This window comes from Haliotis rufescens, unplaced genomic scaffold (genome assembly GCF_023055435.1).
Source record: "Haliotis rufescens isolate VD_foot unplaced genomic scaffold, xgHalRufe1.0.p SCAF_27, whole genome shotgun sequence".
NCBI lineage: Eukaryota > Metazoa > Mollusca > Gastropoda > Lepetellida > Haliotidae > Haliotis > Haliotis rufescens.
The window spans coordinates 703634-727846 of record NW_025963968.1 but is presented as its reverse complement, the minus strand read 5'-3'; the positions used below and the strand labels follow the sequence as shown (position 1 = coordinate 727846).

General features: G+C 39.9%; 1 protein-coding gene across 5 annotated transcripts in view; it reads left to right on the top strand.

The window, feature by feature from the left end:
* The window catches only part of LOC124119305 (nuclear hormone receptor HR96-like), a 259199-nt gene that overhangs the window by 54150 nt on the left and 180836 nt on the right, over positions 1-24213 (top strand). For 4 of the 5 annotated variants that reach the window (XM_046481774.2, XM_046481773.2, XM_046481772.2 and 1 more), the window contains exon 2: positions 10365-10411. The exons of the other annotated variant lie outside the window; for it this stretch is intronic. In XM_046481774.2, coding sequence (XP_046337730.1) covers positions 10365-10411 — 47 coding nt within the window. The remainder of the gene's footprint in view (positions 1-10364; positions 10412-24213) is intronic. 5 annotated transcript variants of the gene reach the window in all.

The following is a 24213-nucleotide window of genomic DNA, read 5'->3' as shown; positions in this document are numbered from 1 at the left end:
TCTGAGTAGTGTGTGGGGGGGAGCCTAGTGGTTTAAGACACTAGTGGTGCCGAAGTCACGGGGTCGATTCCCCACATGGGTACAATGAAGCCCATTTCTGGTGTACCCGTCGTGATATTGCTGCAATATTGCTAAAAGTGGCATAAAACCAAACTCACTCACTCACTCACTCACTGAGTGTGTGTATGTTAAGTTTGTCATGCTTCTTGTGACATTTTGTGGTTGAAGACTTTTTCAACAACCCATGTTTGTCATAAGAGATAACTAACGGGATCGGGTGGTCGGACTCGCTGACTTGGTTGATGCATGTCTTCATATCCCATTTACATAGATCGACACTCATGATGTCCATCACTGGATTGTCTGATCCAGACTTGAATTAGTTGCAGTCTGCGCAATATTGCTGGAATATTGCAGCATTAAACGAACGAACAAACAAACAAATAAATATTAGTTTTCCATATACAGATATTGCAAATAAAGAATTACATGTGATAACAGCAGCTGTTGCGGAACACTGGTTCCTGACACCAACCTTTGCCAACTATTGTAGAACTAGCGATACTTTTCTTACAAACAAGAGCCTGTGACCTATTATCAAACTGGGCACTTACTGCATTGTCACAACATAGCAGTCTGGAGTCACAACATAGCAGTCTGGAGTCACAACATAGCAGTCTGGAGTCACAACATAGCAGTCTGGAGTCACAACATAGCAGTCTGGAGTCAAAACATAGCAGTCTGGAGTCAAAACATAGCAGTCTGGAGTCACAACATAGCAGTCTGGAGTCACAACATAGCAGTCTGGAGTCACAACATAGCAGTCTGGAGTCACAACATAGCAGTCTGGAGTCACAACATAGCAGTCTGGAGTCAAAACATAGCAGTCTGGAGTCACAACATAGCAGTCTGGAGTCAAAACATAGCAGTCTGGAGTCACAACATAGCAGTCTGGAGTCAAAACATAGCAGTCTGGAGTCAAAACATAGCAGTCTGGAGTTCTGCAGCCGAAGTTGAGCATATGTTCTTCTGGTCTGGTAAAATCACTTTATACAAAGGCACAACAATACTGAAAAATGCTAAAATACATGGCTAGCTTTCTCACACTAACAAACTGTGGGCTGTCTTGTTTGACAATGTGGTAAATAAATGTACTCAGTGAACTACACGGTTAGTTCGGGCAGAAGGAATCACCCAAGTTACAAAAGTTCCCGTCAGTGAATCATTGTTGCAGTGATGACGTCAGGTGTGTGTAGATGCAGATGTTTTTAACAGAATCGTCCAGAAAGAAAGGTTTCCATTTTAACAGGGAAGGGCCCTCCCCATTCCGGAAACCTGTCTTAGCACTAAGGTGAATGTAGCATACGTTAATATAGTTGTAGCCCTAAGATCGCTTTGTGAAACGAGGCCCTGCACTGTGTGAGTTTACAAATATATAATATGACATTTATCTATTGTAGATATGTGCAAACTAATGTAGAATTAAGATTGGTTTATGGGTTTTCTTTATTACGTTTTTTCATTTTCTGAAGTGGATACAATGTAAGCACACTTTTCCCTATAGAGCATATGATTGCATGGTGCATTGAGCGGTATCAGATAGTTCTTGTCATAGCTGTCATGTTGACTATATAAGCAACGCCTCCTCGTGCTTGAGTGGCGAGTCTCTTTAGTTGTGTCTCTGCCTTGAAAGGCGAACATACAGCTCTGTGTGCAGGTTGTCCTTGACGGAGATATCATCTCGGCAATTCAAAAGACACTTTGTTCAACTTGTGTGTGTGAAATGGAACAGCATATTGATAAATGGTTGTGTTGTGCAGCAGGAATATTTGTCAGACTGCAATTGACAAGGTGTTGAACGAGATTTCGACTTGTTAGTTTCAAATGATTGAGCAAACAGTGTTGTTAATTGATTGAAAGTAATGGTTATGTTACGACAAGGAAAACAAATATTTTTCATAGTGTAGGTTTTGTCTCTCTATTGTGATGGATGTTTTTGTGGGGATATCAAGTATCTATTTCACTGGTCAATATTGTATTGAGTCAAGCATGTGGTAGTGTTTTTGTGTTAAAGTCAGGGAGTGTTTATTGCAATATGTACCGGTATTGTATAATGTAGTTATTGTACTGTGTATATTATGTATGTAAGAGTAATGAACACAGTACATTGGCTAGGTTTCAAATGTACCCTTATATCTCAAATATGTTATAGTGATAGGATAAGATAAGATCAGATATGATAATATTTATTGCAGAAAACCATTTAAATGAAAAAACTCAGTATGCTTAATACATACACATATACCTGTAGACACACACACACACACACACACACACACACACACACACACACACACACACACACACACACACACACACACACACACACACACACACCTGTAGACATTATACACACATATACCTGTAGACACACACACACACACACACACCTGTAGACATTATATACACATATACCTGTAGACATACATACACACACACACACACACACACACACACACACACACACACACACACACACACACACACACACACACACACACACACACCTGTAGACATTATATACACATATACCTGTAGACATACATACATACATACATACATACACATATACCTGTAGACATACATACACACACACACACACACACACACACACACACACACACACACACACACACACACACACACACACACACACCTGTAGACATTATATACACATATACCTGTAGACATAGAAACATACATACACATATACCTGTAGACATAGAAACATACATACACATACACCTGTAGACATAGAAACATACACAGCTGTAAACACAAAGACATTCTTGTACAACAATATCAATATTACAGATTTGATGATATAATACATAAAATGTCATAGGTTACGGTATGTAGGATATTTATTGTTTGAAATTATAGATGTATTATAGATATGCCCAGGAAAATAACTGATAACAAAATCCATGAACTGATGTCCATCCCCCAAGATGAATGAGGATGTTGAATAGTAATACAAAAGTGGGGAGGAGGAGTGACACTGACAACCCTGAAGAAGATTCAAGACTCGCCAAATCCAATTTCTTTGCCATCTAACTCAAATTCTATGATGTATATTTTCTCTTCTATGGACACATAGACCGAGACTGGAATGAGCCTGGGGCCATGGATCCCCTTTTGATCTGTCCTGACAGTGATCGTCAAGGTTTCCGAATTGAAGGGGGCACAAGGTTGTCTGGGAATCACAGCCCTGCTTGTAAGACTCTCAAATTTTCCCAAGACTGCCAGCTGTTCAGCCGGAACAATTATCAGTCACTGTCTTTCCTTTAGTAGCAAGACTGCCAGCTGTTCAGCCGGAACAATTATCAGTCACTGTCTTTCCTTTAGTAGCAAGACTGCCAGCTGTTCAGCCGGAACAATTATCAGTCACTGTCTTTCCTTTAGTAGCAAGACTGCCAGCTGTTCAGCCGGAACAATTATCAGTCACTGTCTTTCCTTTAGTAGCAAGACTGCCAGCTGTTCAGCCGGAACAATTATCAGTCACTGTCTTTCCTTTAGTAGCAAGACTGCCAGCTGTTCAGCCGGAACAATTATCAGCCACTGTCTTTCCTTTAGTAGCAAGACTGCCAGCTGTTCAGCCGGAACAATTATCAGTCACTGTCTTTCCTTTAGTAGCAAGACTGCCAGCTGTTCAGACGGAACCTATAATCAGTCACTGTCTTTCCTTTAGTAGCAAGACTGCCAGCTGTTCAGCCGGAACAATTATCAGTCACTGTCTTTCCTTTAGTAGCAAGACTGCCAGCTGTTCAGCCGGAACAATTATCAGTCACTGTCTTTCCTTTAGTAGCAAGACTGCCAGCTGTTCAGCCGGAACAATTATCAGTCACTGTCTTTCCTTTAGTAGCAAGATGTTGACAAGTGAGGTGATCATTAAGTTAATCACAGAATTATGTTGTACATACATAGTTCGTCACAAGTTGCTCAGGAGATACGACAGTGTACACCTCAGCAGAGCCATTTCCTGGTGTGGATTCTGTGTCAGTCCCCTGTGCCGATTGTCTTTTGTTTTCTTTGTTTTTAATTTTAAAGTCTCACTCAGTGATATTCCACCTACATTGTAAATGTAAATTACTGTAAATGATCAATTCTGGACCAGACTACCCAGTGATTGACATCGTGAGCATCGATGTAATTGGGATGTAGTGTCATTGGACCTGATCCATTTAGTCGCCTCTCATGACCAGCATGTAGTCTTACCTGGAACCCCCACGGGTCTAACAGGATTAGGGGGTTACAGTGTGTGGCCTGGCTGACTAAGTGGATTGATGTTCATGCTGTCAACCACTGGTTCAGATGTACAGGCCACACTGTGATATAGCCAGAATATTACTCTCAGTGGAGTAAAACAACATTCACATAGGGATAACAATGAAAGTTTTTAAACAGATATTTCTTAGTATACACGATACAAGACTAATAGAGATCTGGGACAGAATAGGTCTTCAGCAACCGACGCTTGTTGTAAGAGGCAACTGTCAGGATTGGGAAGTCAGGTTCGCCGACTTCGTTAATTACATGGATCGATGCTCATAATATCAATCACTTTATTGTATGTTTCAGACTAGATTATTTACAGACATAGAGCTTGAATATTGCTGAGTTCGGCAGTAAAAAACAAACAAACAAACGAACAAAGAAAAGACGCTTGGGGCATTAGTAGAAGCAAGGGTTTAATGAACCAGCCAGCTAGTTATGATATAAACAAACACAGCAAACAGGTCTGTCCCTCACACTACCCCCTGGCGAGGCTGTGGTTGGTGTCTGTGGTGGGGGCTGCAACGGTTCACCAAGTACAGGACAAATAGGAAGCTTTAGAACTCACTGCCAAAATGGTGAGAGTCCAAACGTAGTGCTATAATGGCCCAAGTGATTAGAATTGTTGAATCTTTCATGTAAACTGCTGAATGACAGTTGGCTGTAAACAGTTGTTGACTATCGAACTTCAAATGGAATTGAGTGCATGCGGAACTTTCCACACCATTCACTACACAATATATGGGGAGACACTACTGTAGGGTAATACAAGCAAGGTCACCAGGTGCAGACTGAAGGCGTGACCTTCAGGACGGTTTCACAGTCACTACACTGATTGGCTACCGTAAATGATGTAATACACACCCTGGGCTAAGTCTGGGGCCTTTACTTGGATATCATTCCAATTGAGAAGCTTAAACATCAAAACCAATACAGATTTTGTAAGTACATTTCATTCCTTTGTAATGTACTTTACCCAAGCAGACAACTCCAAACATGTTATAAAGAACATCAACAGTTTGAAGGCCGTTTTGCAGTATGCATCAGCCATGACAGATTTACAAGTTCCGTGAACAAATCTGGTCTAAGGTGCTGCCTCACTCTACTGGGTCCACTGGACTTAGGTTCGAATCCCAGACTGGTCCTGAAAGTAATGGTCTGTCAGTACCATAACCATTTTTGTGGTTTTTCCAAAGTGGTTGGCGTCTTTGTCTCGAGGCTCTCTGGGTTTTCCACATGTTTTGCTGACATTACAGTATAGTTGGTTGGTTGGGTGGGTGGTCGGGTGGGTTGGTTGGTTGGTTGGGTGGGTAGACAGGTGGGTTGGTTGGTTGGTTGGGTGGGTGGGTGGACGGGTGGGTTGGTTGGTTGGTTGGGTGTGTCAGTTAGTGAGTGAGTTTGGCTTGGCACGGCTTTTAGCAATATTCCAGCAATAGCACGGCAGGGGAAACCAGAGGTGGGCTTCACACATTGTACCCATGTTGGGAATCAAACCTGGGCCTTTGGTCGATGAGCGAAGGCTTGAACCAATAGGCTGCCCCATGGCCCCCAGTATTGTATAACTGATATTCTGTGGTGTTAAAACTGATTGTGTACTGATCATGAGGAATCCTAGTAACTGGTTCAGTTTGACGCCATGTTCATCTTGGACTATAGCTATATCGTAGCAGTCCTCACAGTAGTCTACCATTTGTTGGCTTTGGCCCCTCAGTGGGTCAATTATTGGGGGAGAATGTAGTCCACTAAACAACTTTGGTAGAAGAACCTACTCAAGTTCACCCGGTGCAGATTGAAAAAGACCGTCACCGAAGGTCTTCTCTATGAAAGCACAAAGCTATCTTCCCCACAAGTCCGCAACTGAACCCTAAAAAGGTCCTTCAATACAACCCCAGCAGGCCCCGCTAATGAGAAGCTAGACCAAAGCCCAATAGGTGCAAGAATTCCTGTTCTGACAACCTATACAGGCTGGGGTGAAAAAATGGGGAAATGATGTGTCGTATTTTAGTGGTGATAATAGGAGAGGTGTCCGCCAGGCTTACCTACAAGCAAGGTATTCAGGGCCCCGTGTTGCCACTATTACTACCACATTCACTAGAATCGTCTCATTTATGTCCCTTTCTGAGCCCAGAGAATGGGCGTCTATTCAGGTGTTCTCTGTAGGATAAACACTGTGATGGGGTATAAATGCGGCTTACTAGTTGGTGTTTTGTCTGCCACCAGCCTTTGTGTTATATTTCTTGACGCCTCGTGTCTTGAAAAGGCTGTGGAGTGCTATGTGAGCGGCGAAGCATGACCAGTTTTCTTGGGGAACTGGCGATTCGTTGACAGAAAATGACAGTGCTGTCGGTCTTTCGTGACAAATTGTAAGATGCGCCCTCTATGGATGATTATCACTTTTACAGAGGCTGAATACTGCATTGTCGCTTGGCGGGGATATTAAATCGTTTTGTGTTTCCCTCACTGATCATGAGTTTAACAAGTGCTTCAGAGAAGAAGGCAGAAAAGAAACGGATGTTCCCCACAATGACAGGCCATTATTTGGCTCATTCCGAAACCAAAGATGTATTAAACTCGGTGGATGGGCTGGTTATGTACAAGCACACCATGCATTAAACTTTACATAAAAGTTTTCACTAACAAGGCATGTTTTGTGAAACCCGAGATTAAGATCACATAAGGTGGCCATGTTTGGACTTTTTTCTTTTTACTTTCATCAAATTGTTGAGTGCATGTGAAATTTGGCACATGTCTCTCTTGAAATTAGCGCTGAGGGTTGTATGAGTAATGCAATAGAAATGTTTTAGCCAACTGTGGTGCAAGAGAGGAGGTGGGGAGCTATTCCTATTCACATAACAGGGATTAACAAGTGTGTATCATGTAGTTTCATTACCTCTGCAAATCAGCTAAATAATACATGGGCTTGTAATTTTTTATTTTTTATATATTCATTTTCATAACAAGAATCAAATTGGATAAGATCAGATCCGGTTCATGTCTGGTGCAGACAAACCGTGCTTGATAATGAGAACTACCAACATAATCCTTATTGAGATTCCTTGTCTGGTGTCGTCACTATTTCATAGTGATTCTTAAATACATGTTCAAGATAATGTATGATTGTGGAAAGGGTTTTGTCGTTTTTATTTATTCAGGTAGAAAGTACATCCTCTTATTAAGGATTAATGGCCACCTGGTGTCATCACCATCTGAGAGTGATTCTAAACACAGGCTTATGATTTAGTTAGAATCGTAGTGGAAAGGGTTTTGTGGCTTTCATTTGTCAGTATAGGACCCCAGTACCACACCAGTTTGAGGGTGGTTTACAATGGGATGCAGTGTCCGAAATAACTGCCTGCTCGCCTGCTTTTCTATCGGGCTGCATGAAATTTTCCTCTTCCAGCCCAAATGTCTAGCAGATAACTTGAAGCCAACTTATGTATTCAGTTTTTTTATAACTCCTTGAAGAGTCTCAAGTAATTGTTAGCACTATTTCAAGCTAATCAAGACATGATTTGTCTCTTATTTTTCATGATTTTTGAATATTTATAACATCTGGATGTAGGGAGGTAACTTTGAAGATAGGCAGACAACACTTATGGGTCACCTGCCGGACTGTCTTGTTGGGTTTTAAAACTATTTCAAACACTGATGGGATCAGGTGTCCGGGCTCTGCAACCAGTTGTGTGTCCCGGCTCTGGAACCAGTTGTGTATCCTTGTATCCTGACAGTGGAGATCATCCTATGACAAATAAAGAGTTATGCTCTCCTTTTCAGGCATTATTCTTTTAGTTTTAAGGTATGAAATAAAAAGATCTTTTGAAATTAGCTCTTTAATTCACGATGAATAGACAGGAACAAGATGAAGCACCAACCAGCAGAGAATACATTGACTTACATTCCCTTGATTCTAATGACAATTAAGTCAGCTATGTCCATAGGGTATGATAGAAATCGTATTAAATGGCTATAATTTGTGTATCAGTGTGTAGAAAGGCTTGTAGCCAGTGTGTAATCAACATCTCTATGTGAAGGGATAACTTAATCAAATGTGTTACAGTAATGATGCAGATTGTATTTATGTTGCTAAGCGACTTGCATTTAAATAGATTTCACTGTCAGGTTACAGAAACACTCATATTGTTGCCCCAGTTTTATGACTTGCCTGTTTAACGATGTGTACTTCCTGTCAATTACTTGAAAAATGTCCGTGGGTTAAGACATTGAAGAAGTCGCAGTTTGAAGAGATCATAAAAAAAGAACATGGCTGTGGTTTTTTGCAGTTGTTTTTCCATAACAAACTATTAATGTAATGTTATTTTTTGTTTGAATTGCTTTTTTGCCTTCTACTGGAATTACCAATTTTATGCACTGCTTGGCACCAATGGTCATTACATTATGGGAGGATTATCAGCACATTTCAATAGTTTTTTAACACGTTTCGTAAAAAATGTTTTTAAGTTAATAATATTAGAAACGTGTTTTTTCAGCCTGTTGTGAAATGACAGTTCTTAATTTTGTCACATAAATATATATTTATGTTCAAAGGACTTGGAAGGTATTCATGACAGTTAGGAAGTAATCGAGGGACAGCGAAGCCCTGATAATAGATGTGCCCCACACTCACAGCATGTTATGACTGATCTTAGGAGAATGTCTGTTAATTGCTGTTCTGTGATCAAAGCAAAACTTTTAGAGCAAAGAAATTAAGATATTCTTCTAAACTTGCACTTCCAGGAAGCCTTCAAGGTCTGATGTGTGTCATCGTTGCACTTGTGGCTAAAAACTTAAATATTTTGGCAATCACTTGTAAGCTTTTCTAGCTTGACTATCCCCAACAGCTGAGGAATGAAATTATTTTTCCTCCAACCATTTTTTCTGTGCAATGTTGATAAATTAGTTCAATCTGTTTTCACAAAATGCTTGCAGGGTAATCTAAGAAAGTGTGAGGATTATTTCATGGCTATTATTGATTGTTGCAGATCTTAAATGTAAAGTGAGCATGTATTTGTCTGAGTGTTGACTTGACCCTCATTATAGAGGGTCAACACAGCTGGAGCGTGACTCTGTAGATAGCCGCGGGTTCCATGGATTGAGGTCCGAGATTAAGACATTGATACAGAGCTTTCTGTGCCCAGAGGACAGTGTGTTTGCATGGTTTGAGGGTTTGATTCTCACACAAACCATACTACTACATAGACAAAGCTGTAGTCCTCACTCACTCACTCACTCACTCACTCACTCACTCTGTATGCTGTACTCTTAAGTGTATGTATATATCTGCTTACTATGCAGAGTTGTGTCCCTTAGCTTGTCAGGATCTACTTATCATGGAGTTTCCTCACTTTTGAGCAAAGGTCTCTCAACAATTTGTCAATGGTCCCGCTTTAACCAAACGTCCCGCTTTAACCAAATTTGTGCTTTTCTCCTACATTAAACTTTCATACCAAGAAATATTGAAGTTCTATTCAAAGCAACAGTCAACCCACTTACAACTTACCAAACTTCTGTATAATGGGTACCTGGTGGGTGATGTTTGTTAGTACTCTCCAGGAAATTCTAAACCACATAGGAAGCTAAGGTTGTTTGTTTGTTTATTTGTTATTTAACACCGCACTCAGCAATATTCCAGCTATATGTAAATAATCGAGTCTGGACCAGACAATCCAGTAATTGACATCATAAGCATCGATCAACGTAATTGGGATCGATGACATGCATCAACCAAGTCAGCGAGCCTGACCACCTGATCCCGTTAGTCACCTCTTACGACAAGCATAGTCGCCTTTTAGGGCAAGCATGGGTTGCTGAAGACCTTAGGTAACAAATACAACGATAACCACAGACACAAATTGCTTCCAATGAGGTCTCGGTAAGAACCGCAGACAATTCATATTGTGGGTGATGATTCTGTTTATCGGTTCCTAGATGTTTGGAAGACCAGCTGTGAGGGGTCCCATCAGCATCCATTTTAGTTGGCAGGGAAACGGTTTTAAAGATGTGTGAATAATGGTATGATTACTTTGTTGCAGATTTTGATTTGGAATTACTTGACGAAGATTTAGACATTGGTGGAAATGTAAGTATTCAACATGGATGTGAAGGGTTGTTTGGTATTGTTCTGTAGTGTATGAAATTATGTCAATGATGATGTGAAGAGGTTTTTTGATATCAGCTGTTGTGAAATATGTGATATCGGCTGATAGTGTAATGTCAGCTACAGTGTATATATGTTATATCAGCTGTTGTACAATCGTAAACAATGACATGTATACATGTTATATCAGCTGTTGTACAATCGTAAACAATGACATGTAGACATGTTATATCAGCTGTTGTACAATCGTAAACAATGACATGTAAACATGTTATATCAGCTGTTGTACAATCGTAAACAATGACATGTAGACATGTTATATCAGCTGTTGTACAATCGTAAACAATGACATGTAGACATGTTATATCAGCTGTTGTACAATCGTAAACAATGACATGTAGACATGTTATATCAGCTGTTGTACAATCGTAAACAATGAGATAGCTGTAGTGTTCAGTCTACAATGACCTTGACGCTGGTACAGTTCACCTCAGTTGGTCGACGGCACAGTTTGTCCTTGTGGTTCGCTGCATGACATATACAACATTAAGCCAGCGCCTTGTACGTGTGTTTTTGTTGGTCAGATCCCCGCTCCACAAAACAATCTCTTAGTGCTAAGTTGATCGTAACTTTGTCACAGACTTACGACCATCGTAGTTGTAAAATGGATTTGTGGAACAAGGCCCTGTGAAGGTTGTAGCCTTCATGTCTGTTTGTATATTGCAACCATGATGGTTTGATGTAACATATCCCAGCAGGTAATGTTTTAAGCAGGAAATGAGACTGCTTTGTGATGGTCTGGTTTGTGGGGAGGAAGAACAGAAGTAGCAGGCCAACCATAGGATACTGGATGTATGGTTGGTGTCCCACAACGACGAGAAGACTGACACAACAAGCCGGACCATCACACTTAGTCCTGTGCCATCATTGTGGAAATTTTATATAGATATTTTTTTTACTACAAGCCTAGGCAATTCAAGATCGAACTTAACCGAGTCTAGTTTCCTTGATTCAAGAATAAAAACAGCAGAGGAGGAAAGACATTTTGAAGAAAAATTATAAATTATAATTATTTTTGAGAAATGTTTTCATAGACTAAGTGTTGGCCTAACTATTTGACTGTGTCACATTAGAAGAAAAACATACAATTAATTTAAAGAAAAGGGTTTCATAGACTAAATGTCTGTCTACATCACACTGACAGGTGTCTGCAGGGGGCACAGGAGCACTGGGGCACAGGGGGCATGGGAGCACAGGGGCACAGGGGGCACAGGGGCCCTGGTCGTCAAGCCGACGCCATTCACTGTGCAGAGTAGCTTCCTTCAGACGTGCCAGTAATCGATGTTCATGGGTTTGATCCCGAGATTCCCTCTGTACCTTGTTACACAGTGGTCTATGATCTCTGTTATCTGTCTTCAAGCTAAACTGTCCCCAGACCTCTCTGCATAGGGACCAAGGTACCGTTGTACAAAGCGATCTTTGTGCGAGGTGATCATAACTCCATACATTTACATAGACTTGAAACTCAACAATCTCTCAGATCCGAGGGGCGGTTGGATAGCCTAGTAGTTAAAGTGTTCGCTCATCATGCCGAAGACCTGGGTTCGATTCCTGACATCGGTACAATGTGTGAAGCCCATGTCTGGTGTCCCCCGCCGTGATATTGCTGGACTATTGCTAAAAGTGGTGTAATATCAAACTCACTCACTCACTCAGATCCGAGCACATTCTGACCACAGGAAGATGTAGAAGATGATGTTCTAGGGTTGTCAGCACCACACCTGTACTTGTGGCTGACCCCCAAGTGACACATCTCAACCTGCAGCACTTCAGACTCCCTCCCACGGGAAGTTGACACAAGATCTACCAGAGATACTGTTCAAAGTGGCGTTACACCAAACTCACTCACCCACTGTGAAGACAGCAGCGTTGAAACCATTTTGATATGTCCTTCTGTTGCCATCATGTTGTTGTAACTGTTGACTAATATGGAGATTGGATGGTCAAGATGGCTGTGTCAGCAGGTTGATGACGAATCAACACTCAGGTGTGGCATGGGTAATCTTGTGTCAATAGGTACACCTTTGGATATCTGGGTAATCGTGTGTCAATACACCTTTGGATATCTGGGTTATCGTGTGGTAATACACCATTGAATATCAGGGTAAGTATGTGTCAATACACCATTGGATATCAATACACCATTGGATATCTGTGTAATCATGTGTCAATACACCATTGGATATCTGGATAATACACCATTGGATATCAATACACCATTGGATATCTGTGTACCATTGGGTATCTGGGTGATCATGTGTCAATACACCATTGGATATCTGGGTAATACACCATTGGATATCTGATCACACAGCCGATGGTCATCCAAGCCGTATATTTCTGTGGCTGCTATGACATGACTGTGGCACCAATGATCCCTCTTTCACTCTCGCTCCATGGGGGTTCTCAGGAGGGACATCTTCGTATATCGCCATATCGATGTATCGGTAATGTTTCATGTTAATGCTGCGTCGATACAAATTGATGATATCGATACTAAATAAATAATTCACTGCCACAGAAACACTAACATGTGGAAAGATTGTCATTGTTAAGAATTAGAAGGCAGAAACTTCAATGGTTAACATTTTGATTGATCAATCTAGTTCATGTTTGGTATTAGTTTAATTATTTACAGATCTATAGAGTCAGCGTATAGGATATACACAGACAGAATGAATTGTGTTATTAATCAAGATATCAATATATGGCAATTTTTTTAGTTTATGTATTGATAATTAAATTTCCCAGAGTGTGTGAGATGCTTTCAACCAGAGATTAACTTGGCCCAGACTCAATGATTTACAGGAAATTCACATACAACTTGAATATTGCTGACATGCTAACCCCAGCTCTCTCTCTCTCTTTCTCTCTCACTCACTCACTCACTCTGAAAATAGGTTTGTTGCAGATCTTTTGTTGTAAGTGATATTCAGATGACAATTTAATTGATTCAGACCTAAAATCATCAATTTCAACAATCGATTGTTCAGAAAAATATTATTTGACATGCATGATTCCATGAAATGTTCAGCGATTTGTGAAATTAATAAATGATGATACCAAATTTGAAATTTTCATGAAATCCCTTTGATGTGTAAATTTGTGGACAATTCACAGAATATTTGTAACTGTCCATAATCAATAATTAACTGGCTTTGGCATTGGGAACTATTGGACAGTGCTCAAGTACCAAACAACTGCCAACTCTAAATTTACTGTCAGAGAACACCAGGAACAGGAGCACGCTGTGGAAGACGTTAATACCACGGCCGTTCATCCTTCTATTACAGACTTAAATAGAATATTATTGAAGTATTGATTTATGAGCACAGTCAACTCCACAAAGTCTGATGTAGATAGGAGAGATTCAGTTCACACGAAATAACCTCATTTCAACAAACATGTCTCTAGCCAAGATATCTTTGAAACTCTTGCCCTGGACTCATCTGAGAGGTTTTAAGAAGGCGTTCCAATTTCATTTATCTGTTTGGGAAGGAGACTGATGTTCATGCAACTGTTATCTGGTAAAGGTATTCACCTACATCATTTATAAAACACTGTATTGTGTCTGACTCGAGGCAGCCAGGGAGAAAGTTTGTCCCAAACATATGCCGTTCAACTTGTCATAGAAATATTTACATATTCCAAGGAGTGAATTTGTTTTGTCATGTAATAACAGGAATATGTGAAGTTATATTTCTCTCTCTCTCTCTCTCTCTCTCTCTCTCTCTCTCTCTCTCTCTCTCTCTCTCTCTCTCTCTCTCTCCAACCAACACCAATAGGATATTAACATTTCAAATTTGAAAGTAATTAACATCGATTTTTGCACAAACCACAAACAAATGAAATCTTTCTGCCAATGATATTGAATGGCTAGTGATGCCTCCGTTTCTACACAACAGGACATGGATCTACTTCAGACTTCATGTCAATAATCATCACAGCGATAGATCTGAGATCTATTCGTTACTGCTCATCACAGGATTGAACACAATCACAGATCTGTGACCATACTTGAAGCTGAGCAACAGTTATGCTCTGCTAAGCGGAAATCTCAATTAATCAAGTGATTGCAGCTATTCCCTCTCCATAGACCCGGATCGGTACTCATTTATGAGAGCCTGGTAAATAAAATACCCATTTTGTCTGATCAGCGGACATGTGTCAAAGAACCAATCATTATATTGCGGATCGAAGTCGAGCTGTGACTAATAAACCATCCGACTTTATTCTCGTTTACGGCATTTATGTGAGAAATTATGTTTTCGTGAAAGGACGCAACCAGGGAGGGGGCTATAAGCTTAGAAGAGGCTTGTGGGAAAATTGGCGAAATCAATGCTACGTTTATTTTTGTTGCCTGTCGCATTTAATCTGCATCAGTACTTTTAGGGTGTGTGCGATGCATCTAACTGTCCTACATGGATGCAATTTCGTCAGTCGTGATCAAGAAAAGATAGCTTGTGTTTTAAGAAAAGGACGTTTGTTTTTCACACAGAGAAAAGGTCGAGAGGATTTACATCTGACGATAATCAAAGGAGGATGGTTGCCTTACATCTCCTAAAGGACTTGTGGGGGTGTAGAAATATAATGATGGATTTATCTGGAAATGTGTAAACTCGGCCATTTTCAAGTGTGTCATTTAATCAGATTGGATTTGAGTACATAATTCAGTGCTTAGAGGAAGTGACGTTATGAATTACTTTCTTGTAGTCTAATGGGATAGGTGCTCATGCTGTCAACCACTGGTTTGCCTGGTCCAGACGTAATTATTTCCAGCCACAATGATGTAGCCGATCATCGGTGATATTTCTATCAGTAGGGCAACATTCAAGTTTTCTCACTCGTCTTCAGGTGTGACATGGATCAAGCTTCTTATTCCACAATGATGTGATTTCTGTGTGAGTGTGGGGCCGAGTGATGTTTTCTTCTCACCTTGGCTTGATTCCCTACACTATCTGTGGAGCTTATTCTGCAGCAATGATGCTGGACTTGGAGGATGCTACTGTGAGGGACATCGTGTGTAGGATATGACAAGTGTATTGTTAAATGACTTGGTAGGAGCCAACATACTTTGTTTAGTTTTGTCTCAGCTTTGTGACCAGCAGTCAAACGTATCAATGTTTCAAAATTTCTTTTTAAGAAATTATAACTTTTTAATTTGCTGGAAACAACGTTAAGTTCGTCCCTCAGGTTAGGATATGAAATAAACAGATATTCCTTCTTTGGGCCAATTTTCCTTCTTTTCCTCTGTTCTTCTCTGACAGCCTTTAGTGAAGACCAGGTGGGCAGGGGGCTCCGGGCTAATCTCAACTTTGAAACTGGATTCCATTTAACTGAACAACTAAATACGAAAGCATCTCTTTCTCAGGACTGGGAATTAAAGGAGTTCCGTGAATTCAGGCCTGTAGGAGTCAAGCCCAACTTCCCTGCAAAGTCAGGGATATATGTGAAGTTTAAAGGCTTAGATTTATTTTTCTGCCATGTCGTGGCTCACGCTAGTCTTCAGGAAGGTTGCATCAAGAAGACATCATAGCTATCATATCTGCCAGTCAGCACTATTCCAGTTGTATTGTGTCAGCCTGTATAGAATTAAATGTAGGTCAATCAAACCAGTGTTCGATAGCATGAGCAACAAGTCTCTCATTGTAGTGATTGCAAGGACTGATATACCAATGCCATGGTATGATATGTATCACGATACATGTCACGATAACATATGCATATTTAGGTCAAATCATATTTACTTCATAACTTCTTGACAATGAATATTTCAGAGCAGGTTTAATGAGAATTCTTGTTGTAGACACATGTCCATATCGGCTATGTTTAGTAATGAACTTGAAACACTAATTACAATACTTGTTGCAACATCTGACTGACAAAAACGCCAGGGGACATTAAAGGAGTAGTAAGTAATTTATTTTAGCAAGTTTATCATCTTGTATTGACAGAAAAAAATGTACCAGCCCTGTCCATTATATTATTAGCCAATCAGTAAACATCAGTCTGTTAGTGGGTGTGGCCTAATTGTTTTTTCGGTTTATGGAAACAAAAGTGGAAAAAATTGCTTGGTGAACCAATATACCATGGAATCATGTGTAGTTTATTTATTTACCGGCTCAAAACTAACACTAATTTGTTACGTTTGATGATTGGTCCAGAGTCTACTCTGTAAACAAGTAAACTTAAATATTGCCATCACTTGTCTAACATTAGAGACTGGGTATATAAAGTTGTAAGAGACTGGGTATATATAAAGTTGTAAGAGACTGGGTATATAAAGTTGTAAGAGACTGGGTATATATAAAGTTGTGAGAGACTGGGTATATATAAAGTTGTGAGAGACTGGGTATATAAAGTTGTAAGAGACTGGGTATATATAAAGTTGTGAGAGACTGGGTATATAAAGTTGTGAGAGACTGGGTATATATATAGTTGTGAGAGACTGGGTATATATAAAGTTGTAAGAGACTGGGTATATAAAGTTGTGAGAGACTGGGTATATATAAAGTTGTGAGAGACTGGGTATATATAAAGTTATAAGAGACTGGGAATATATAAAGTTATAAGAGACTGGGTATATATAAATTAAGTTGTAAGAGACTGGGTATATATAAAGTTGTAAGAGCTTGGGTATATATAAAGTTGTAAGAAACTGGGTATATATAAAGTTGTGAGAGACTGGGTATATATAAAGTTGTGAGAGATTGGGTATATATAAAGTTGTAAGAGACTTGGTATATATAAAGTTGTGAGAGACTGGGTATATATAAAGTTGTGAGAAACTGGGTATATATAAAGTTGTGAGAGACTGGGTATATATAAAGTTGTGAGAGACTGGGTATATATAAAATTTTGAGAGACTGGGTATATATAAAATTGTGAGAGATTGGGTATATATAAAGTTGTGAGAGATTGGGTATATATAAAGTTGTAAGAGACTGGGTATATAAAAGTTATAAGAGACTGGGTATATATAAAGTTGTAAGAGACTTGGTATATATAAAGTTGTGAGAGACTGGGTATATATAAAGTTGTAAGAGACTGGGTATATAAAAGTTATAAGAGACTGGGTATATATAAAGTTGTAAGAGACTTGGTAGATAAAAAGTTTTGAGAGACTGGGTATATAAAGTTGTAAGAGATTGGGTATATATAAAGTTGTGAGAGACTGGGTATATATAAAGTTGTAAGAGACTGGGTATATAAAGTTGTAAGAGATTGGGTATATATAAAGTTGTGAGAGACTGGGTATATATAAAGTTGTAAGAGACTGGGTATATATAAAGTTGTGAGAGACTGGGTATATATAAAGTTGTGAGAGACTGGGTATATATAAAGTTGTAAGAGATTGGGTATATAAAGTTGTAAGAGACTGGGTATATATAAAGTTGTAAGAGACTGGGTATATATAAAGTTGTAAGAGACTGGGTATATATAAAGTTGTGAGAGACTGGGTATATATAAAGTTGTGAGAGACTGGGTATATATAAAGTTGTAAGAGACTGGGTATATATAAAGTTGTGAGAGACTGGGTATATATAAAGTTGTGAGAGACTGGGTATATATAAAGTTGTAAGAGACTTGGTAGATAAAAAGTTTTGAGAGACTGGGTATATATAAAGTTGTGAGAGACTGGGTATATATAAAGTTGTGAGAGACTGGGTATATATAAAGTTGTGAGAGACTGGGTATATATAAAGTTGTAAGAGACTTGGTAGATAAAAAGTTTTGAGAGACTGGGTATATATAAAGTTGTGAGAGATTGGGTATATATAAAGTTGTAAGAGACTGGGTATATATAAAGTTGTAAGAGACTGGGTATATATAAAGTTGTGAGAGACTGGGTATATATAAAGTTGTGAGAGACTGGGTATATATAAAGTTGTAAGAGACTTGGTAGATAAAAAGTTTTGAGAGACTGGGTATATATAAAGTTGTGAGAGACTGGGTATATATAAAGTTGTGAGAGACTGGGTATATATAAAGTTGTGAGAGACTGGGTATATATAAAGTTGTAAGAGACTTGGTAGATAAAAAGTTTTGAGAGACTGGGTATATATAAAGTTGTGAGAGACTGGGTATATATAAAGTTGTGAGAGACTGGGTATATATAAAGTTGTGAGAGACTGGGTATATATAAAGTTGTGAGAGACTGGGTATATATAAAGTTGTAAGAGACTGGGTATATAAAGTTGTAAGAGATTGGGTATATATAAAGTTGTAAGAGACTGGGTATATAAAGTTGTAAGAGATTGGGTATATATAAAGTTGTGAGAGACTGGGTATATATAAAGTTGTAAGAGACTGGGTATATATAAAGTTGTGAGAGACTGGGTATATATAAAGTTGTGAGAGACTGGGTATATATAAAATTGTGAGAGACTGGGTATATATAAAGTTGTAAGAGACTGGGTATATATAAAGTTGTGAGAGACTGGGTATATATAAAGTTGTGAGAGACTGGGTATATATAAAATTGTGAGAGACTGGGTATATATAAAGTTGTGAGAGACTGGGTATATATAAAGTTGTGAGAGACTGGGTATATATAAAGTTGTAAGAGACTGGGTATATATAAAGTTGTAAGAGACTGGGTATATAAAGTTGTAAGAGATTGGGTATATATAAAGTTGTGAGAGACTGGGTATATATAAAGTTGTAAGAGACTGGGTATATATAAAGTTGTGAGAGACTGGGTATATATAAAGTTGTATGAGACTGGGTATATAAAGTTGTAAGAGATTGGGTATATATAAAGTTTTGAGAGACTGGGTATATATAAAGTTGTGAGAGACTGGGTATATATAAAGTTGTGAGAGACTGGGTATATATAAAGTTGTAAGAGACTTGGTAGATATAAAGTTGTGAGAGACTGGGTATATATAAAGTTGTAAGAGATTGGGTATATATAAAGTTGTGAGAGACTGGGTATATATAAAGTTGTAAGAGATTGGGTATATATAAAGTTGTAAGAGACTGGGTATATATAAAGTTGTGATAGACTGGGTATATATAAAAGTTAGCTGTAAAACACAGCTGTAAAGCTGTTAAGAGCATACCCCTTTGATGACCCTAATTATGTATAAGATACAGAACTGACTACTGCCTAATGACACGATATGGCACTTTGAAGTGTCGCAGACAAGATACCAGCATCCGATCTCGGCTTGATTGGTCAGTTCAGTGCTGTAGACAGCCAGTTGACCAGCACCCAGTGTTGTGGCATTTGGATCCACATCCAGACCTGGTGCACTGACTGCAGTATCAAGGAGGTAGGTTGTTCTCAGTTGATGTGTGTTGTGATGGTATGTTGAGTTCTGCTGGATGTTTGGATGACCACGCTGTTTCACATGGTATAGAGTTGTGTCCCTTTGGTGCTCAGGGTCCCGATGTGGGTTTGAATCCAGATTCACCAACATCATGATGGTCTGTAAGCTCCATTCACTACTGGGACATGGGTGGCACAGTCGTCTAAGGTGTCACAATTCGCTGTGCAGAGTTGCATCCTTTATCCAAGCCAGAAACCTATGATTGTGGGTGAGAATCCCGGTTCGCCCCGATTATGTTTCTAGGTTCGTCAGCACCATACCCGTGCTCGTTGGTTTCACCAAAGTAGTAAACATCTAAGACCTGCATCACCTCGTGCTTTCCTCCCACATCAAGCTGACACATTGTGCTATATTTGGAGTACTGTTGAAACCGGCGTTAAACCAACTCACTCACTCACTCACTCACTCATGATTTCATGGGAATGTGGTAGCTCAGTAGTCCATCAATCAGGAACCTGAGTTTGAATCCCATCATGACAGAGGGAGAGAATGCCATTACTGCTGCTTGTGATCTCGGCCAGTGATGAGAGACTGATGCTAATGAACCTGATCTGCACTGACACCAAACAGATGAAACCAGTTGCTGATGATGATGATCTTGATGATGATGATACAACATTACGACATGAGTGAAGCTTCACCCTCCACTGCTCCAGATCAGATAACTGGGGGGGGGGGATCTCCAAGGGGGATAAAGATGTGGGATACTGATAGGGGACTAGGCTGGGGTTCCAGGGTTATGAAAGACCCAATTACCCATGCTTTCTATAAGATAACTACTAACTACTCCAGTGGAATTCCAAGGAAGCCCCTATCCAGAAGCATCTTGTGTGGTGAACCTGGCAGCAGGTCAGTAAAGTTTGGTCATTCCAGACTCCCTCCCATTGGTGAACTGGACACAAGGCAGTATCATATGACTATGAACAAATAATCAAGTGCCTGGCCAGTATAAGAGTCTATTTACATCACAAACATATTTATACCCTGGACATATCTGGTCAAAACTGACCTGCTGTTTCCTGAACTGTGACAGGCACTGGCTGTAGACAGGCTGGTGCTCCAGTTGTGGGTCAGGGGGCAGTAATTACTTGATTTCTGCAATGTTCCTTGGAGTAAAACTGAAAGTCTGGGTACAGGGTGGCCACGTTGGTTGGTGAGTATTTACTCCAACCCCTGGTGGTGGATGTCAGAGAAAGTACAGACCGCCCACCTGTCCATCCAATTATACTTGGTTCCCGACATTTTGCATAATTTGTCTCTTCATGTTATACTTATCAAAAAAATTTTTTTATATATTGACAAATGTCAGACAAGGAATTACATTGTGTGAATCCAAAACATAAATATGACTGTACTTAATATTGATATCCCGGAGTGTTGCATGGAGGGAATGGGTGAAATCAAAGTGAAATCAGGGCCTGACCTGATTTGGATTTTCAGTATGAAAATAATTTCATGTTTTTTTAGACCATGTATATTTCGCTGACCTTGGTTTCCTTGTCAGCACCTTCCGCTGTGTGGCTGATTTGTGGTAAACCAGGATGGTGCTCTGGGGTTCAGATTTAGGTGGTCCTGGTTGCCAAGGGTGTTTTTATTTCATGCAAATCTCTGACTGAAATGTTTGTTAGGACATTGTCAGGGTTATGGGCACAACAAGTTTTATATACAGTCTCTGTTTGCTTTCATGGCTTATCTCACTCAGGCTGCGACCACATTTAACTATTTGTCGTAAAAGGAGCATTATCATACATCACCTGTCACATGACAGCACTAAATCATTATTTGTGACTGGAAACATCTCTACTTTATTATGTGCAGGATATTGTTTGGAGTATCCCGTTCTTTCTTTTCTACTAAATCTCGGTTTACAGACCTGATTTATTTTGCCACACATCTGCATGTGCTGTTTTGCCTGGGGTGTCTTTTTTGGAGTGTAGGTCATGAGATAAGCTTTGGTCATAACTTAATATTTGTAGTCAGATCTGCAACTATGCCTGTCACCTGTGTCAGCAGATAGATATCAAGGAGATTTATCAGTAAATATACAACATTTTTCAATTACCATAATGGTATATTTACACATGCCAATGATATCATATCTGTGATCCAACAGCGTTAGATTCTTGGGTAAGGTTAAACCTTCATAAAGTAGCAAGACACGGAGGTTGGAATGTTTTCTTTGTCTGTGGCGGTTGTTCAGCATGAATATCTCTTAAATATTTTGCTGTTGACATCAAAGATTGTTGTCGACTTCCATTTTCTTGTAAGCATGGTCATAGAAGATATGGTGAGAAAAAGAATGGTTCCATTCTGAATTATGTAAAAAGGTTGTATAAAAAAATAATGTTTGTCTCCAACTGTGAATAACAAATATGAATATTTCTCAACCATTTTCATGTCTGGAGCCACAAAATATGTGCCAAGTGCTGAATGGTTTTGTACATAAAGGGACATAACTCCAAGCAACTCCACACTGACATACAGCCGGAGTGCAAGCAGGCACATGTGCATGTAGCCCAAGTTATCCATGTTCCACACACACACTCACCTATACACTGACAGAAGGTGAAGAGGGGGTTTCAGTGCTGCTGTATCAAATGTGGACAATATTTGTTTTTATTAAATAAAAACAGAGATCTTCCACCAAAGTTCTTTCAGCTTTGCACTCATCATTGGCAGTGGTCTGTTTTAAGGAGACAGGGTAGCTGAATGGTCTGTCTTTAGGGGGCGGGGGTAGCTGTGCTCTGTCTTTAGGGGACGGGGGTAGCTGTGGTCTGTTTTTAGGGGATGGGGTTAGTGTGGTCTGTCTTTAGGGGACAGTGGTAACTGTGGTCTGTGTTTAGGCGACAGGGGTAGCTGTTGTCTGTTTTTAGGGGATGGGGTTAGTGTGGTCTGTCTTTAGGGGATGAGTTAGTGTGGTCTGTCTTTAGGGGACGGGGGTAGCTGTGGTCTGTTTTTAGGGGATGGGGTTAGTGTGGTCTGTCTTTAGGGGACAGTGGTAACTGTGGTCTGTGTTTAGGCGACAGGGGTAGCTGTTGTCTGTTTTTAGGGGATGGGGTTAGTGTGGTCTGTCTTTAGGGGATGAGTTAGTGTGGTCTGTCTTTAGGGGACGGGGGTAGCTGTGGTCTGTCTTTAGGGGACGGGGGTAGCTGTGGTCTGTTTTTAGGGGATGGGGTTAGTGTAGTCTGTCTTTAGGGGACAGTGGTAACTGTGGTCTGTTTTTAGGCGACAGGGGTAACTGTGGTCTGTCTTTAGGGGAAAGAGGTAACAGTGGTCTGTTTTTAGGGTATGGGGTAGCAGTCGTCTGTTTTTAGGGTATGGGGTAGCAGTCGTCTGTTTTTAGGGTATGGGGTAGCAGTCGTCTGTTTTTAGGGGATGGGGTAGGTGTGGTCTGTCTTTAGGGGATGGGGTAGGTGTGGTCTGTTTTAAGGGAATGGGGTAGGTGAGGTCTGTTTTTAGGGGATGGGGTAGGTGTGGTCTGTCTTTAGGGGATGGGGTAGGTGTGGTCTGTTTTTAGGGGATGGGGTAGGTGTGGCCTGTCTTTAGGGGACAGGGGTTGCTGGGGGCGGGGGTGAAGCCTGAGTTATGGCTGTACCTATTGTGCGACGGACACCCATGAAGTCACGTCTCACAGCGCCACAATGCGGTACAACAGACAGGGGCTAAATGTTGCTGCAAACCTCTTGTAAAAATAAATGATGTTGATCATGCGAGAATGTCTTTACTTGGCGGGAGAGTAAGAAAACTCAACACAAGCACAGCTGTATCAATAATCATAACATCCGTAGACTGGCCTGACTTACCTGGTGACTGGAGGGTGCCGTTATTCACCTTCATATTGATTGCTTCAAGTGTTGGCGTCACCAGATGGGACCATAGTGACTGTCATTGTCTGTGAGGAGAATTGTTTCTGGCCGGGCCTGTTGGTGTGGTCAATTACCTGTTCTGTGGCTAGCTAATATAAAAGTCATATACTGTTGCGAGATATTGATACATTGTGCATAAAGTAGACATCTCTACTTAACAGTGATGATGACTAAATATTGCTACGTTGTAGATACTTTCTATTGATACAACACAATGCACTACAACATTTAGTCATCTGGACATAGGCATACAACTAGTTATTTGTGGTAGCAATGATATATCATGATACATTACAATGATACATTATTTCTACATATTAATACATACTAATAGTTTGATATATATGGCAGAATAGTCTATTTTAATTTAAAAATAATACTAAGTATTAATACACTTTATGGTTATAAATCTGCAGAAATATATGTTGCCATTGATGAAATGTTTTATCTTCATCTACACTTGTGACAGTGGATGCGTGTTAATACAAACATAGTGATATATTAGGTGTAATACTTTCTGGCA